The following is a 17,261-nucleotide window of genomic DNA, read 5'->3' on the forward strand; positions in this document are numbered from 1 at the left end:
TTTTATGGCTGCCTAATATGACTTCCTTACAAATATGATTGCTGCTCCATTGCAGTGGGGAAGAGAAATGCTTTCTTGGCTCCTCCAGTTCTATTTTGAATTTCTTCTGCTACTCCCTTTTTCAAAAATTTAGTTTGATGGCTTCATCCAGATAATTAGGCTCAGGGGGATTTCTCTTGTCATCTTCTGTCATATGCAATACACCAGAGCATGTGAGCTGGGATAGGAGGTGCAGGGGCAGAGCTCTGCAGGCAGAAGGAACGATGTGTGTAAAGGCCCCAAGAACTTGGCAGACAGTCCTCCCTTGGTATCCACTGACAGTTGCTTCTCGGATCCCCCTCAGACACCAAAATCTGAGAAGGCTCAATTCCCTTCTATAACATGGCCTATTATTTGCATATAATCTAGGCAGATTCTCCTGTATGCTTTGTCATTTCTAGATTAATTGTAATACCTAATATAACTACATGTAAGTGTATTTTATATATGTACATATATAAACACACTATAAACGTGTTGTATGTAAAGGAATAATGACAATTAAAAGTTCACTATCTGAGCTATAGTAAGCCACTCAGTAGAGGTCATTATTTTTTACTTTATTTTTTTCTTTTTAAGATTTATGTGTTTGAGAGGCAAAGTTACAGAGGGAGGGAGAGACAGAGAGAGAGAGGTCTTCAATCCCTGGTTCATTCCCCAAATGGTCACAGCTGGGCCAGTCATTTTAAACATTCATTCAGCAAAAGATACATGGTCGACACTCAAATTTTTTATCCTGGCTGCTCCTCTCTCCCATAGTTATCTGTCATAGCTTCAAGGTTATGAAATCTTGAAATCTCTGGTAATCCAGGCATCCAGCACAGTTTCTGTTTCAGAAAATGTTTGAATAAATGAATGAAGGAAAGCTGATGGGGTCAGTTGTTTAATCTAGTGGTTAAGATACTTATGGCCTGTATCTGAGTATCAGCTCCCAGCCCCAGCTCCTAACTCCAGCTTCCTGCTAATGTAATTTGGAAGGCAGTGTTGATTACTCATGTAATTGGGTTCCTGTTCCCATGGAGGAGACCTGGATTAAGTTCCTAGCTCCCGATTTTAACCTGGCCCAGCCCTGACCATATAGATGATTGGGGAGTGAACCAGCAGATGGGAGCTCACTCTGTTTTCCATCCCTTGGTTCACTCCCCAAATGCCTGCAACAGCCAGGGCTGGGCCAGGCCAAAGCTGGGAGCTAGGTACTCCATCTGGGTGTGTCACGTGAGAGTCAGGGTTCCAAGTGCTTGAGCCGTCATCTGCTGCCTCCCGGATGTGTTAGCAGGGGCTGGGTCTGAATCAGAGCAACTGGAATTTGATCCAACACTCAAGTAGGGCTGGAGGCATCTCAGGTGACAGCTTAACCCATTACACCACAATACCTGCCCCATGAATTTAAATCAGTAGAAAAATGAACACGTTTCTCTTCTCCCTCAGTCTTTTTTTTTTGCTTCATGGGACACTTAACAAAAATTCAAAATATACCATTTATAAACCCATAACTCTAGGACAAAGAAATTTGCCTGTTTTCAGATAGGTTTGTGTCCTTTTTTTCTAGATCAAGTAGCTATTTTAATATACAGAATTATTTTTTGAAGGCACTGTTCATCTTCAAATGCAAATAACATGAATAACCAAAGGCAAGACACACAATAAACACCATATGAATTTCTGAAAAATTTATTAGTTTTTAGAAAATATTTTTATTTTGGGATAATTATAAGTAATACAGAGAAACCTTACATACTCTTCACCCCGTTTTCGCTAATGGTAGCATCTTCCATAACCTCAGTAGAATATCACAGGCTGATAAAACTCACAGGCTGTTGAGATTTGTCTACTTTGACGGGCATTTGTCTGTGTGTTTGTGTTGTATAGAGTGTTTATATATATATGTGTATATATACATATATGTATATATATGTATGTGTATATATGTGTGTATATATGTATTTTTTTAGTTGTGACAGGTGACTGCCCCCGCAGTTAAAATGCAGAACAGTGCCATCACCAGGCCCCTTATGCTTCCCTTGTATAGAAGTCGCAGCCCTGCCTCCACCTCCCCTTCCCGACACCTGCCACCAGGCGTCCCTGTAGTTTTGTCATGCAAGGGGAACCATACAGGCTGCAGCCATTTGGGATTAACTTTTTTCCCCTCAGCGTAATTTCCTTGAGAAAAGTTGATGGCTTTTAAAAAGTGATTTGCAAAGAGGGTCCCACATCTTTCCCCACTCACCACTTAGCCATTCACTCAAAATGGCAGGAATGAGAGCTACTAGGGCAGAGGTGCTTCTCTGCATCGTTGCCCACAAGGAAGCTGCACATTTGAAGGGAAGGACGCCAGTACTCAAAAACTCTGAAGAGAAGAGGGAAGTCTTTCAGGTCAGTGTGTTGGTTTCTTTGTTTGAAACAGTAGTGTCTATTTCTTTGTGAAAGGTGTGGTCCATCACCTTGATTGCCTGCTTCATTTCCAAAGGCTGTTTGTTCCATCTTCCATTCTTCCTGTCTCTTTCCCCTCATTTTCTCCACCCTGACCAGTTAAAAACACATTATTGTGTGAATCAAGTTGTGGATGAGATTTCTCCAAATAGATGTACTCTATCAAGTAGAAATGGAAATTTGAATTAAAACTTTGATAAACTTGAAATTGCATGCACTGGAACATTCTTCCACTGGCCTTGCAGGAAAGGATCATGGCCATTCTTCTTCATTAGTAGTCTTGTTAAGATTTGTTTTGCTACAAAAATAATTATAAAATACATATTCATTCAGAAGATCTAAATTCTATCTCCTGGGAATTTTATTAAATAATAAGAGTTCCATCTCTTACCAAGTCATTCAGAGTCCAGATTAAGTTTTCTTTTTAGACAAGTATGAATACAAAGTGTATCATATTTTAAGCTATGCATGTCCTGTTTTTAACCTACTGTTGATTTGTAGAAGATCCCATTGCCCCAGAAGCAGAGGTTTTTACATGTATTTTATAGATTGATTTAGCTTAGCTTCAAGGAATTAAAAAGATCTTTCATTAATAAATATTTAATGTTTTGTATGGAACTAGCTCATATTTATAGAAATTACCAAACGGTTACTGCAAAAAGCTATAATTGACATGATTTTAGGAATAAGCCCGAGGAGATCCTTGCTATAAAAGAGGAACAGTTAACTAGTGACCAGCTGAGTATCTCAGTGTTTATCTGGGTGATTACTTTCAAGATTTCTTCTAGAGGAAATTGAAGGAAGTCAGGGTTTTTCTTCGTTGGTATTACAGTCCTAAGATGCACTTGAATCCTAAGATATAATTGAATTCTGAGGCAGATTCGTGTTTCCAGTGTAGGAGCAAGTTTGTCCCATCAGTAGAAGCATAATAAGTCAAGACCAATCTGTTAATCTCCCATATCAATAGTCCAGTTTTTGCCTTCATTTGAAAATGAGGCCCAATATACATGTCTTGATATGTTGGCTCAGAATTTTACTTTTCAAAATGCTTTGATAAATGATAGCCTTTATAGTAACTGTGGCATGTTGCTAACACAACAAATTGTAGATTGAGGTGTTCACAAGTATGCACTCCACCTGTCCACAGCATTACTAAGAAAGCATTATTGTCCGGTCCCTGTCTGTATACTGCACTGGTCATTGTTATGGAGTCCAGAACTCTGAAGCCAGGAGTGAAATCCTAGCTGTGACCTTTCCAGTCTGCACTTGCTTCTTGAGAGAGAAACTGAAATTCAGTAAATACTGGTTGACCACCTGGAATGCGGAATGCAGCAGGCGCTGAGAATGTTTCAGGCAATTTGTTATTTCAGTTAAAAGCTTAATGTTGAGAGTTTATTGTTGCTCTTTGTAATGGGAATGGAAGCTTCTTCCCTGAACTGTCTGACTTAGTAAATTCTAAGATTTATGTACTTACTGACTTACTCTTCAGAGCTGTCATATTTTCCCCTTCCCCCCTCCCCAGAGGCATGGTCAGTTGCCCCCTGAGTAGATAAATCTTGCTGCTTTTTATTCTGACTTTCAGAGCCTGAAGCCACTTTCAGCCTCCACCCTAAGTTACAGATTCAGCTTTCCCTGGGGTTAGACAGAACCTAAGCGTGTGAAACAGGCCAGTGTGCCTAGGAAGGATCCTGTGTTACCTGCCAGTGCATTGCTGACAGTGTTGTGTGTCAGTTTTAAAATTAGGGAATGCTGAGAAATTTTCAGCGTGAACCCAGAATGTTTATAGATGGAGATGTGTGTGTATTGTTTTGTTTTTAAGCTGCTGAAAGGAACTCAGAGAGTAACTGGGAATGCCAAACTTCTAGAACAAAAGACCTTAACTTAGTTCACTGCATAGTGTTCAGAGGATTCACAAACTCTTACAACTTCATATTAAAACATTGTAGTCCTGTATCTCTATGCTTAGCTTTAAAAAAAAAAAAAGCTATAGAGAAAGAAGATGACTTTATTTTAGAGCAGTTTGAGGTTTCACAGCAAAATTGAGAGAAAGGCATTGGACATTTCTCAAATACCCTGTGCCCCTACAGTGTATAGCCCAGCCACATTAGGAACACCCCTCACCCAAATGATACATTTGTTAGAGTGCATAGTGTGCTTTTATTATTATTTTTATATCCTCAAGGGGAATATCTATGCAAGAAAATACTTAAATTGCTTTGTAAGCCCATCCTGATACAGCACTTGATATGTTTAACAATTTTTAAAATCTTTTTTTTTTTTTTTTTTGATAGGCAAAGTTAGTGAGAGAGAGAGACAGAGAGAAAGGTCTTCCTTTTCCATTGGTTCACCCCCCAAATGGCTGCTACCGCCAGCGCGCTGCACCAATCCGAAGCCAGGAGCCAGGTGCTTCCTCCTGGTCTCCCATGCAGGTGCAGGGACCCAAGCACTTGGGCCATTCTCCACTGCCTTCCCGGGCCACAGCAGAGAGCTGGACTGGAAGAGGAGCAATCGGGACAGAACTGGCGCCCCAACCGGGACTGGAACCCCGGGGTGCCAGTGCCGCAGGTGGAGGATTAGCCTAGTGAGCTGCGGCACCGGCCAGTTTTTAAAATCTTAATAGTATGTGAGATATATCCTGAGATGACTAAGGATATTCTTTGAAATAGTGTCATATTCTCTCTTAAAAGTAATACATATTTAATGAAAGGAAATTCAGAAATACATAAAGAAGAAACTAGAATCCAACTTTAATAGATGTCACTATTGTTAGTACTTGGTACATCTTTCTAGACTTTGGTTTGGGTGTGTGGATGTGTGTGTGTGTGTGTGTGTAAAAGAGAGAGACGTTTATACTACTAAAGTATAAGCAAACTCTGCTTTGTATTTTAGATTTGTAAACTGTTAGAAGCACTTAAAGACCTTGTCTCCACGTGCAGTACATTGTGAGGGTCAGGGCTTCAACATACAAGGATTCCAGAAGATACCGGTCAGTCAGCAGTGACGAAGCAGTTAGCTTTCTCTCATGTGATATATGGTGGGCATCTTCTCAGGTCATATCACCTAGACCTGTGTCTCCTGTTACTAACAACTGCTCGGATTTCCATGGTAGGGACTACCATCATTGAGCTTTCCACTAATGTAGTCGTGGACAGCAGGAAGAATTGAAAGTATGCTTTAGTGGTACTTTTATAGGTCCTAACGACTAAATTTTCCTTTTGTTATTTTTAAATATTATAATTTGAATAAAAGTCTAAAGGAAATTAATTTTTTAAACTTAGAAAACTATTCCCAAAAATACTAGATTCATATAATTTACATAGTTCTTTGGAAGCTTGAGTTTAATTTTTTCCCTGTTTAAATAAACATTTATAGCCAGACTATTTTAAAGCACATAATTCCTTGGGCATTAATGACTGAAGGCTTTATATCTTTGTTAATATTCATATGTAAGGAGATAGCCATGAATAATAATAGCTCCATGAGAACTAAAATTTACCTTGTGTGGCATAAATCTTGGGTACTTTGTTTGAAGAATCACTTATTACTTATTTGCTATAAGAAATAAAAAAAGTGGTACTTTTATTTATTTTACTGTTTAATCATTTTGCAAACTTGAACTTGCTCAAATGGAACACACAGTTTCTGGATCATATTACTTTACAGCATTGTGATTTCATCAGATCTCTTCCTGTATGTGACTCTTTGGTGTGCTTTCATTCTGATTAGAAAAAACAGTAAGAAATTCTTACTGGATGTATCAGAAGATGAATATAAATTTTTAAAATGAGTTTTTATTGAAGTATCTATAGTTATAATGCAGGTTTTATATGGAACCCAGTTCCACTCATCTAATATGGAGTCCAGTTGCATTCCACTGAATGCAGTTGTTTATTTCTGGAGAAGATAGAACGTTCAACACATTTTCATAGTGGTGAGGCTCTGGGAGTGCTGTTGGTCTTCAGTAGTATCTAGATGGTTCTGCAGTAGCTGCCGATTTATTTATTGTAGACTCTGGCATCTTAAAAGATTTTCTGGTATTTTTAATAAGGAAAACAATATTGTAACTGAAGAGGAGAGTCTGGGTGCAACCTGGGACCTGGCACAATTCAGCTGGTACAATGCCATTCTCTGTTCTGTAGAAAAGAAGCGAGGCTAGATTGCCCAGTCCCAGGGCTCAGCTTCCAGGAAGGTCGTCTTTACCCCTTAATCAGAGGCCCAGAGCTGTAGGAAACCATGCCATGTTTCTATGACTTACGGGGAAATGAATAAGTTTGGTAGTTTTTACAAATAACAATTATGCCAGATAAAAATTTAAAAGTGAACATTTTGAAAAATATATTGAGGATGGTATAAGAAATGCTTATTTACTTGAAAGTGTGAATCCAGTAAGTCTCAAACATTTCAAGTCTATTTTCTCTGAGGGTAAATTTACATCCTTTGTTCCACATTCCCCAACCAGCTACCAAAATAATAAGTGATTGTGTACTTGGTATGCAGGTATTAATAGATTCCTATTAATCATGATGAAATAATTTAAATTATAGTTTCTGGTTAATTTGGGTTTGTATAATTTTTGAAAGGTAAAAGTATAATACTTATTTTCTTAGTTACGGATATATTTCTGTTTGGGATAAGACATGCAAAATTTGTATTCTGTGGTAATAGTGAAAACCTGCAAAAGTCCAATTCTGAACATTGTTGGGGTAGTTATATTTGAAAGTACAATAAACTTTAGTTTTCCTTTGCTCATACATATACATATGTGCCATACATACACATATGTCTTAATGGAAAATAAAATCATAGCAAAATTCCTATTCTTTGCATTAAAAAAGCTTTAGAATTAAGTAAGTAAAACCACAAGTTGGCATTGATAATATTTAGAATGTGATTGAAATGAAAAAACCTGTGAATCATATTTTTTAACTTAAAAATCTTTTAAGAGTTACAATAAAAAAATCACTCTCTTCTTTCAGATAAATTTGCGCCTCATCTTGGTAAGCGGAAAAACAAAAGAGTTCCTGTTTTCTCCTAATGATTCTGCTTCTGACATTGCAAAGCATGTGTATGACAACTGGCCAATGGGTGAGTGGGATTTTTCTCTTAAAAACAAATAATGTTAATTCTTTATGTTCTACCTTGTTTCACATTTTGAAAATATTACAAATATCGAAAAACAAATAATTGAAGGTATAAGCCTCATTCAAAGGAGATCATTATATCATTCCCTAGATTTTGTATTTCAGCTATCTCACTCCAAAAGATGAAAGAGCCCAGTGCACAAAATCCCTGTTTTTTGCCTTAGTGGAAAGTATTAAAGAGCAAACCACAAAATAGTTAATATATTTGTACTTATATCCATAAACCTGTTTGCATCAAAACACAAAGTGAAAGGAAAGAAAAGCTGTCTTTCACAGATTCTAATTTGTTCTCATTGGTCTACTCTGTACAAAGCTTATGTAAAAGTTAGGAGTGAGACAAAGTTAACATCTAATTTGTGTCAGTTCATGTTCTCTGAACTACTAAAATGTGACGAAGATGTGCAGTCCATTTTTGCTTTCCATTTTCAAGCCAGCGTTTATAACAAGCAAATTTGGAGAGTGTGTGGGGGGTCTCCTTCTTTCTCTGATTTCTTTTCTATGTGGTGGTTCTGACCTCCCTTCCTTAAATGAATCTTTGATTTACTTTCTTCCTTTAAACTTCTCCAGTTGTCCTTTTGGCCCTTTTTGTGGCATATACGATTAGGGCTATGACTGTTAAACAGCTGATTTTACATTATTAGGAGCAATTTGAACTTTTAGAGGACAAGACTTTTTTTTCTAACAGAGAAAACAGTGTATATATACAAAAAATGAATCAGATTAGTTCAGTGTTTCTTAACCTTAAATAATATGTAGAATCTTTTTATAGGAAAAAAATTCTTACAGATTCTCCCTAGTAGTGACTTAAATTACTTATAATGTATAATTTTAAATGTAGAAACAGAAAACCCAATTAAAACTATATCCATGGAACTAAAACAGATCTATAAAGAAAATGCAACTGTAACTCTAAAACTAATAATGTTCAAATTAACATTAATGTTCCAATAATGTATTTTTGCTAAAGGCAACCCCACTGCTTGTATCATGAGTGCTGTTGAATATGGCCTGCCTGTGGGTGTGTGACAGCTAGGTTATCTGTAGGTTCACAACAAAACCTTCATTCATAAGTGTACCAAATTGTCATTCAGTCTTCTCTTAGAATATATGCAGTAAATGAACCTCTGTTCTTTTCTCATTAGTCTCTTGACAATTAAAGGAGTGCTGGCTGCTCGGCGCCAGTACAGTCGTAAACCTCATGCATTCATGGGCACTAAAATCCCAAGGCTGCGCTTGGTTATAAAGTAATTATTTGAATCATCCAGATAATCTGTTCCAGATTATTGTTAAAATGAAAACATCATTTAAAAAAATTCTTGATGAGGACTTTGAGACCATAAGAACATGTCTTTGTGAGCCCACAGTCCTGAGTTTAAGAAACCCTGATTTAGACAAATACTTTGAATTACTGGGTCTTTCTTCCCATTGGTAACCAGGGGGCTAGTTCGTAAAAAAAGGAAGGGAGTAAAGCTAACAGAGCAAGAAGGAATTTCAGAAAAGCTAAAGTAGATGAAATTTGAGCTAAGAATGTTACATATTCCTGATAACCAGGCGGGATAGGTAACTGTCAGTTTGACAGGCATTTTCATAAATGGAAGGAGTGATGTTGTGCTAAGTATGATGTAAAAGTTCACTTTTATGGAGCTTTGATGGAGTACAGATATCTTGATACATGGATATTTAGAAAAATTTATTTGGGCAATATAATAACTTGAGGTGAAAAATGCTTTTACTTTCATAATTATTTGACTTAAAATTAGTTTTAATTCCTTACAAAGTTCTGGTTAATGATAAACAAAGCTAAGAATCCAATGCATATTCTGAAGTGAATGAACTGTTATAGGTGCTGAGTATTAATCATATCAGTTAAATATTACTTGAAAAATTTTTAATTTTCATTGTTTGCCAAATCTACTCAGCAATTTTAGACTCTATAGGAAATGTGAAGGAATAATTTTATATGAAATATTTAAATTAAAGACTTAGATCTGCTATGTTGTGTAAAGTACTGAAGGTCACAAGTGCACATATTGATGCTAATGACAAAGGTGTAGTAAACATTAAATCAGTAGAGGGAAATACTTTGTAAAATGTGCTTTTGGAAGGAATTCATCTACTTTAGCAGACCTTTATGTAGCTTACTGGAAATACGGCTAATAGGCAGAAATCTGGCACAGAGCTGTTATTGGAGAAATACTAATAATGCCTGAAAATACTCATGTAAGCCTTGTTCTAAGGCCTCTCTCAATTTCAGATCTTTGGAGAGAGGGAAAGAGAAATAGTATACTAAACCAGAGCAGGATGTGGACATCATGAACAGTGTAAGACAGTGCAGTGTAAGAGAATGCAATGTGAGACTCCCAAGTCTCTGCATCTTAAAATAGTATTTTAAATATTATTGGAATATTCACCTCTCTCCCCTCTAAATTAAATGGTTACTGTCATTCGCCTTTATGTCTATGGAATGTTTCCATTTTGGTCAGAAATATTTTATTAAACAATAATTAGGAAAGTTATGAATTTCTTCCAGAAGAGGAAAAAATCTGGGAACAGAGGAATAAAAGACAAAAAGGCTTGTCAGAAGGAGAGAAGGGGAAGGGAAAGGCCTAGGGTTTGGACCAGGGAATGATTGAAACTCATTTCTCCCTCTCCCAATTTCTGCTGGGCTCAAGTCCCTGAGAGGCCATGATTTTATCCAACTCAAATTCATCATTTTGAAAACTCAAAAATCATGAAGTTTCTACTTTATGTCTCCCCTGTGAATGCAGGGGTCCAAGCACTTTGCTTGGCCATCCTCTGCTGCCTTCCCAGGCTCATTAGCAGGAAGCTGGACCGGAAGAGGAACAGCCGGGACTCAAACCGGTGCCCACATGGGACGCCGGCACTGCTGCCCAGGGCTTTAACCTGCTGCACCACAGTGCTGGCCCCTGAAATTAATCTTCAAAGGACGTATCTTTTACTAGGATTAGATTTTTCCTAACTCGTTCGCATTTTATAAACTTCTATGGGTTACAATTTGGGACATTTTAGTATTCTTTGAGAAGTTAAAACTAGTACTTTTGTAGCACTTGCTGAGGAGAATAAGCAAGAGCCAGTGCTGCTTATCCAGAATGCTTGGGAAAAGAAATGTTCTAGAGTTTAGAGCTTTTTCGGATTTTGAAATACTTAAAATAGACCTCAGTGGTTACTGGTTGGGTATCCCAGATTTGAAAATCCAAAATCTGAAATGTTCCAAACTCTGAAACTTTTTTTTTTTTTTAAAGATTTATTTGAAAAGCAGAGTTACAGAGAGGCTGAGGCAGAGAGAGAGAGAGAGCGAGCGAGCGAGGGGTGGGGGTGGGGGTCTTCCATCCGCTGGTTCAGTCCCCAGATGGCTGCAACGGCCGGAGCTGCATCAATCCAAAGCCGGGAGACAGGATCTTCTGGGTCTCCCACATGGGTTCAGGGGCTTTTTAGTGTCATTGCTCAAAAAGTTGCAGATTCTGGAGCCAGCACATTGGTGTAATAGGTTAAGCATCCACCTGCGGCACCTGCATCCCATATGGGCTCTGGTTTGAATCCCAGCTGCTCTACTTCCGATCCAACTCCCTGATACTGGCCTGGGGTAAGCAATGGAAGATGGCCCAAGTACTGGGGACCCTGCACCCGCATGAGAAACCCGGAGGAAGCTCCTGGCTCCTGGCTCTGGCCTGGCCCAACTCTGGCCATTACAGCCATTTGGGGAGTGAACCAGCCGATGGAAGACCTTTCCCTGTCTCTCTCTCTCTGCCTATATAACTCTGCCTCTCAAGTAAATAAATAAATATTTTTTAAAAAAAGAAGCTGTAGATTCTAAGCATTAAGTTTTGGATTTTTGGGTTAAGAATGCTCAACCTGTATCTCACTTATGGGAAGCTCTAGGTCTTTTCTTCGACATACTCTAACTGATTTAGGTATGAATTTTTGAAACCTTAATTATGTGGTGAAATGCACCTAACCAGATCACTGGATTCTTTTCAGACTGGGAAGAAGAACAGGTCAGCAGTCCAAATATTCTACGACTTATTTATCAAGGACGATTTCTACATGGAAACGTCACATTAGGAGGTAATAACCACCATTGTAATGGGTTTAATGTTCATGGTGTGTAGCTTTATCTCTTCATTTTGAATGTTAATATCTTCAGTTTACTAAAAAATAATAATAAATTCAAACTATGACTTCTGGCTGTTTTTGGTATGGCTACTCCTTTATATTTTGCATTCTATTAGATCTAATTTAACTCTGATTCATGTGCTTTACTTAATGAAATAAACTCTGTCCCTGTATAATAGAGTTCATACCTACTCTTTTATAAGTATAATTTTATTGCATTTCTGAATAATATAATTTAGATGTAATATTTGAAGTTAAAACTGGAGATATTAATTGGGAAAAATTTATGATAATTGGTTTTTAAATGTAATAATGAGGGAATATTTTCCATTTGATTTCAACTGATATAATTATGGATTATGTGAGAATGAATGTAAATGACTTAGGAGAATACCAGTATCTTTTTTTTATTTATTTGAAGTTACAGAGAGGGAGAGGCAAAGAGAAAGGTCTTCCAACCGCTAGTTTACTCCCCAAATGGCCACGACAGCCAGAGCTGGGCCAGTCCAGAGCCAGGAGCTTCTTCTGGGTCTCCCACGTGGGTGCAGGGGCCCAAACACTTGGGCCATCTTCAACTGCTTTCCCAGGCCATAGCAGAGAGCCAGATCAGAAGTAGAGCAGCCAGGACTTGAACCTGCGCCCATGTGGGATGCCAGCACTGCAGGCAGTGCTCTACCCACAGCATTCCCCCCCTCCCCCCAGCAGCAGTATCTTAAGGAGATTGGAAGAGCAGATTTGGGATCCAGACTGTCCCAGTTGTATCCTGACTCCACTGCCTATTTGCTGTGTAACCTTGGGCAAGTGTCTTAGCCAATGAGTTTCCTCATCAGTAAAATGTAATAACAATAGTGCCTACCACCTAGATGGGGAGAGAGAAATTAGTTTATGTATTAGAGCACTTAGACTCCTTAGAGTAGCAAGCAAGTGGTGCTTGGTAAACACTGTTAGCTGATACTGGTCTTTATATGTGATTGGAGAAATGTAGCTCAATAGTGCCCCCTTAGGGGGGAGCATTTTCTGCTATCAACAGAGCTTGTTTTGTTCTATTTTTTAAATAAATATTGCTGCTTTTTTTAAGGTTTATTTATATGAGAGGTAGAGTTACAGACAGTGAGAGGGAGACACAGAGAGAAAGGTCTTCTGTCCGCTGGTTCACTTCCCAAATGGCTGGAGCTGCGCCAATCCAAAGCCAGGAGCCAGGAGCTTCTTCCAGGTCTCCCACACTGCGTGCAGGGGCCATGCATTTGAACCATATTTTACTTCTTTCCCAGGCCATAGTAGAGAGCTGGATCGGAAGTGGTGTATCTGGCACTAGAACCAGCACCCATATGTTATGCCGGCACCTCAGGCAGAGGATTAACCTACTGTACCATAGCACCAGCCCTGCTTGTTTTGTTTTAATAAATGTATTTCACTTATACTCAGATAATTGGAAATTTGTGGGCAAATGAAATGATCTATTTAAATATACCTTTATTTCAGTATAGTCTTTTTTCTCTGAATGTAACAATGAAACATTTCAATTGTTTTTCCTTAAAAGTAGAATATTTTTATTCATTCATTCAGCATATATTCATTGAATACTTAATGTGCCAACACTGTGCTGAACACAGTGAGTAAGATAGAATCTCTCCATTCAAGGCACTCAGGTATTACATAGGACAGAGATAAAATCCACTATGTGATAAGTTCTAGAGTAGATGAACGCAAATGCTTTTATGACAACATCAAATCAACAGAACATTTCAAGATGTATTATCACACTTTATCAAACTTGAGTGGCAGTATTAAAATTGACCTAAAAAGTACTTCTTCTAAGCAGTATTTTCCATTTTAAAACAGAAGCTTTCGGTGTATGGTTTTTGCGTAGTTAGATAGACCAGGCCTCAATGTCATTGACTGTTCGCTTCCTGGCTGTGTTGTACATTCATGAAGGGTGAGGCCATGTTTTAGTCTTTTATAATTCTCTGTGGCTCACACAAGATCTTGTGTGGATTAAAAATTTGTAAATTTTGGTTAAATTTGATTTCTTGATAAACGAGTGAATCTTGAGATTTCCCTTTTCTCTTTGAATATTGACCATTGTAAGCAGTTTCCACTCCTTTTTGTTGTGTCCTTCCAACTGCAACTTCATATTAAAGAGCATATAACTGGGGTTAAGGGGCCGGCACCATGGCTCACTTGGTTAATCCTCTGCCTGCGGTGCCAGCATCCCATATGGGTGCCGGGTTCTGGTCCCAGTTGCTCCTCTTCCAGTCCAGCTCTCTGCTGTGGCCCAGGAGGGCAGTGGAAGATGGCCCAAGTGCTTGGGCCCTGCACCCCATGAGAGACCAGGAAGAAGCACCTGGCTCTTGGCTTCGGATCGGCACAGTGCTGGCCATAGCAGCCATTTGGGGGGTGAATCAATGGAAGGAAGACCTTTCTCTCTGTCTGTCTCTCACTAACTATATCTCTTCCTGTCAAATAAACAAAAAATAAAAATAATAATAATTGACGTTAAAATATTCATTCCCTCTAAGATAGGAATTTTTGCTGATATTTTTTAAAAACTTGTTTTAGGATAAGTAACAAATTGACATATCATTATTAGTGTAACTCTGTGTTTGTTACTGTCAAATCTTTTAAAAAGCAAAACGAACCATTTCTGACCATGGTGATTTAGTGAGGGAACCTAGGATTGTAGATGGTTCTCTCAAGTTGATGAACACAGCTAGTCACCCTGTGGCAGTTTTAAGAATCTTTCATTTATTTACTTGAGAGACAGGGAAAGGCAGATGCCCATAATGGCAGGGCCAAACCTGGGAGCCAGGAACTCAGTCCAGGTCTCCCACATGGGTGGCAGGAACCCAGTCACTAGGACCATCACCACTGCCTCCCTGGTGCAGTAGCTATGGGTATCCAACTGAGGCACTCTACTGTGGGACACAGTATCTTATTATTACTGTTAACATTTGTTTCTTTATTTATTTTAAATAAATAGAGAGAGATCTTCCATCTGCTGGTTCACTCCCCAAATGGCTGCAACAGTGGAGGTTGGGCCGGGCTGAAGCCAGGATTCTGGAACTCCATCTGGGTCTTCCACATGGGTGACAAGGACCCAAGCATTAAGCAGGGAGCTGGATTAGAAATGGAGCAGCCAAGACTCAAACTGGCACTCATATGAGATGGCAGTGGCTTAACCTGCTGTGCCACCGTACCAGCCCACAAGTATCTTCATCAGTGTCAGCCACTAGGCCAAACACCTACCTCCTCCTGTGTTCGTGAATGTGAATTATAAAACAGACTGGTAACCGCTGTTTTGAATGGCCAGTGTGGAAACAGACTTAGACTTGTCAGCACCCCATACTTGCTCAGCATAGCCCTGTGAATTAGACTTAGGACCTATAGCTAGAAATCAAAGGCATTCAGTTTTCTATTCAGTATAAGAAAGAATATTTGAATGTGTTGAGCTGCCTAGAGAAAGAATGATGCACCACAGGAAAGAGTAACAGCCTTGTCATAGGTGATGGTCAACAGTGGGTGATTGTGAAGTGTCAGGGATTCAGCCATTGATGGAATTCAGTCACTGAGAAAGGTTAAAGTAGGAGGCCTGGGCATTTTCCGCTGTCTTGAGATTCTGTGTTTAGTAAGTTTCAGATAGGAAATTTTGGCAATGAAGTCTTTTAACTGCCCAGAATCCTCTTTGGGGTGTAACCTTTTAGTCATATAGAACTTGAGTCCACTAAAGGAAAGATGTGACAGCCTTACTAACTGGAAGTTCAAGATGATCAGCTGAAGCTTTGATGTTCAGTACATCCCAGCTCAGTGTTTCCTGAAATACAGTGTTGAGATATGGGCATGAGAAACCCCCCAGTACTTAAACTAAAATGCACATTTCTGGCTGGCACCACGGCTCACTAGGCTAATCCTCCGCCTTGCAGCGCCAGCACACCGGGTTCTAGTCCCAGTCGGGGTGCCGGATTCTGTCCCGGTTGCCCCCTCTTCCAGGCCAGCTCTCTGCTGTGGCCAGGGAGTGAAGTGGAGGATGGCCCAAGTACTTGGGCCCTGCACCCACATGGGAGACCAGGAGAAGCACCTAGCTCCTGCCTTCAGATAGGTGCGGTGCGCCAGCCGCAGCGCGGCGGCCATTGGAGGGTGAACCAACGGCAAAGGAAGACCTTTCTCTCTGTCTCTCTCTCTCACTGTCCACTCTGCCTGTCCAAAAAAAAAAAAAAATGCATATTTCTATGGTGATTGGCAGATTTGGGATGCCCACATCCCATGTAGGAGTGCCTGGGTTTGAGTCCCAGCTCCAAACCTGGTTCCAGCTTCCTGCTAATGTGTGCCTTGAGGAGGCAGTGGTGATGGATGGTTCAAGTGGTTGTATCCCTACGCCTACACAGAGACCCATATTGAGTTCCAGACTCCTGTCTTCGGCCTGGCCTAGCCTGGACAGGCCCCAGTGCTTGGCAAGTGTAACAGTGGATGGGAGATTTCTGTCACTCTCTCTCTCTAATTGTGTTTCTGTCTTTCAAGTAAATTCTTTAAAATACAGATTTATGTATGTCCCCCTCATCCTTCACCCTCATCTCCCAGTTTCACTACTGAATTGATATACCAGGTAATTTTTTAATATACATTAAAGGTTGAAAGCCTCTGTTCCGTATATTGCCCAGTATTGGAAGCATTCACAGTGAAGGAATGAGACCACGTTTTAGATTCTAGTATCTCTCTTCCTTCACCCTTAATGTTATAAGCATCAATAAGTACCATTTCTAGTTCAAATTCAAATGGCAGAGAAAAGTAATCATCCCTGCACAGTTAACTTTGTAACTTCAGATGGTAAGCTGCTCAACTTTCCAGGCCTTTCCTTGAATTTTCAATTCCATTCCACCTGCCTGTTTTCTGAGATTTGTTTCCCTTTGATTTCACAAAATGCTAATGATGGTGGTAATAGTTAATGCTTTTTCTATTTGTTTGTTTTTGCCAAGCCCTGGCCAAGGTACTTTTCTTAGATTGCTGCATTTAGTGGGCGCAACTGTAAGAGGCAAGAAATACATCTACAACTTAGGTTGAGGAAGTGGAGGCTTAGGCAGTGATAAATAACTCTCTCAGAGCTATGCAGTTGGTCAGGAGTGAAGACCATTTTTAGCCCAGTCTAGATCATCCATGCCATCAAGAGGAGGATGTGAGTGATTCATAGCTTGTTACATGCACTATTTAAGTTCATTTCAGAGTTTAACATGTTTACCAAAACTTTGGTGAACTTTTAATTCTGTAAAAATACTTGTTTGCATTTTTGTGTTCAATCAGACATAGTAAGTTAAAAGACTCATTTTTCTGTGTGTGTACGTGTGTACGAGCCATTCTGCTTCATTTGAACCTCAGAAGTTAATGGGCTAAATTATGCTGGCCTACTGTAAATAAGATAGAAACTCACCTTGATTAAAATAGACAAGACTGAAAAGGCAGGTAGCAGGAGGATCAGAACTTGCTCAAGTCTTGGTCCCAAGCCTTACTTAAGTTTGTAGTTAGTGA

General features: G+C 39.3%; 1 protein-coding gene across 1 annotated transcript in view; it reads left to right on the forward strand.

Annotated features, from left to right (window-relative positions):
- The window catches only part of UBL3 (ubiquitin like 3), a 69,662-nt gene that overhangs the window by 48,427 nt on the left and 3,974 nt on the right, over positions 1–17,261 (forward strand). Inside the window, exons 2-3 of the mRNA XM_008273523.4 lie at positions 7,446–7,554; positions 11,610–11,696. Of these exons, the coding sequence (XP_008271745.1) occupies positions 7,446–7,554; positions 11,610–11,696 (196 nt within the window). The remainder of the gene's footprint in view (positions 1–7,445; positions 7,555–11,609; positions 11,697–17,261) is intronic.

This window comes from Oryctolagus cuniculus, chromosome 9 (genome assembly GCF_964237555.1).
Source record: "Oryctolagus cuniculus chromosome 9, mOryCun1.1, whole genome shotgun sequence".
Taxonomy (NCBI): Eukaryota; Metazoa; Chordata; class Mammalia; order Lagomorpha; family Leporidae; genus Oryctolagus; species Oryctolagus cuniculus.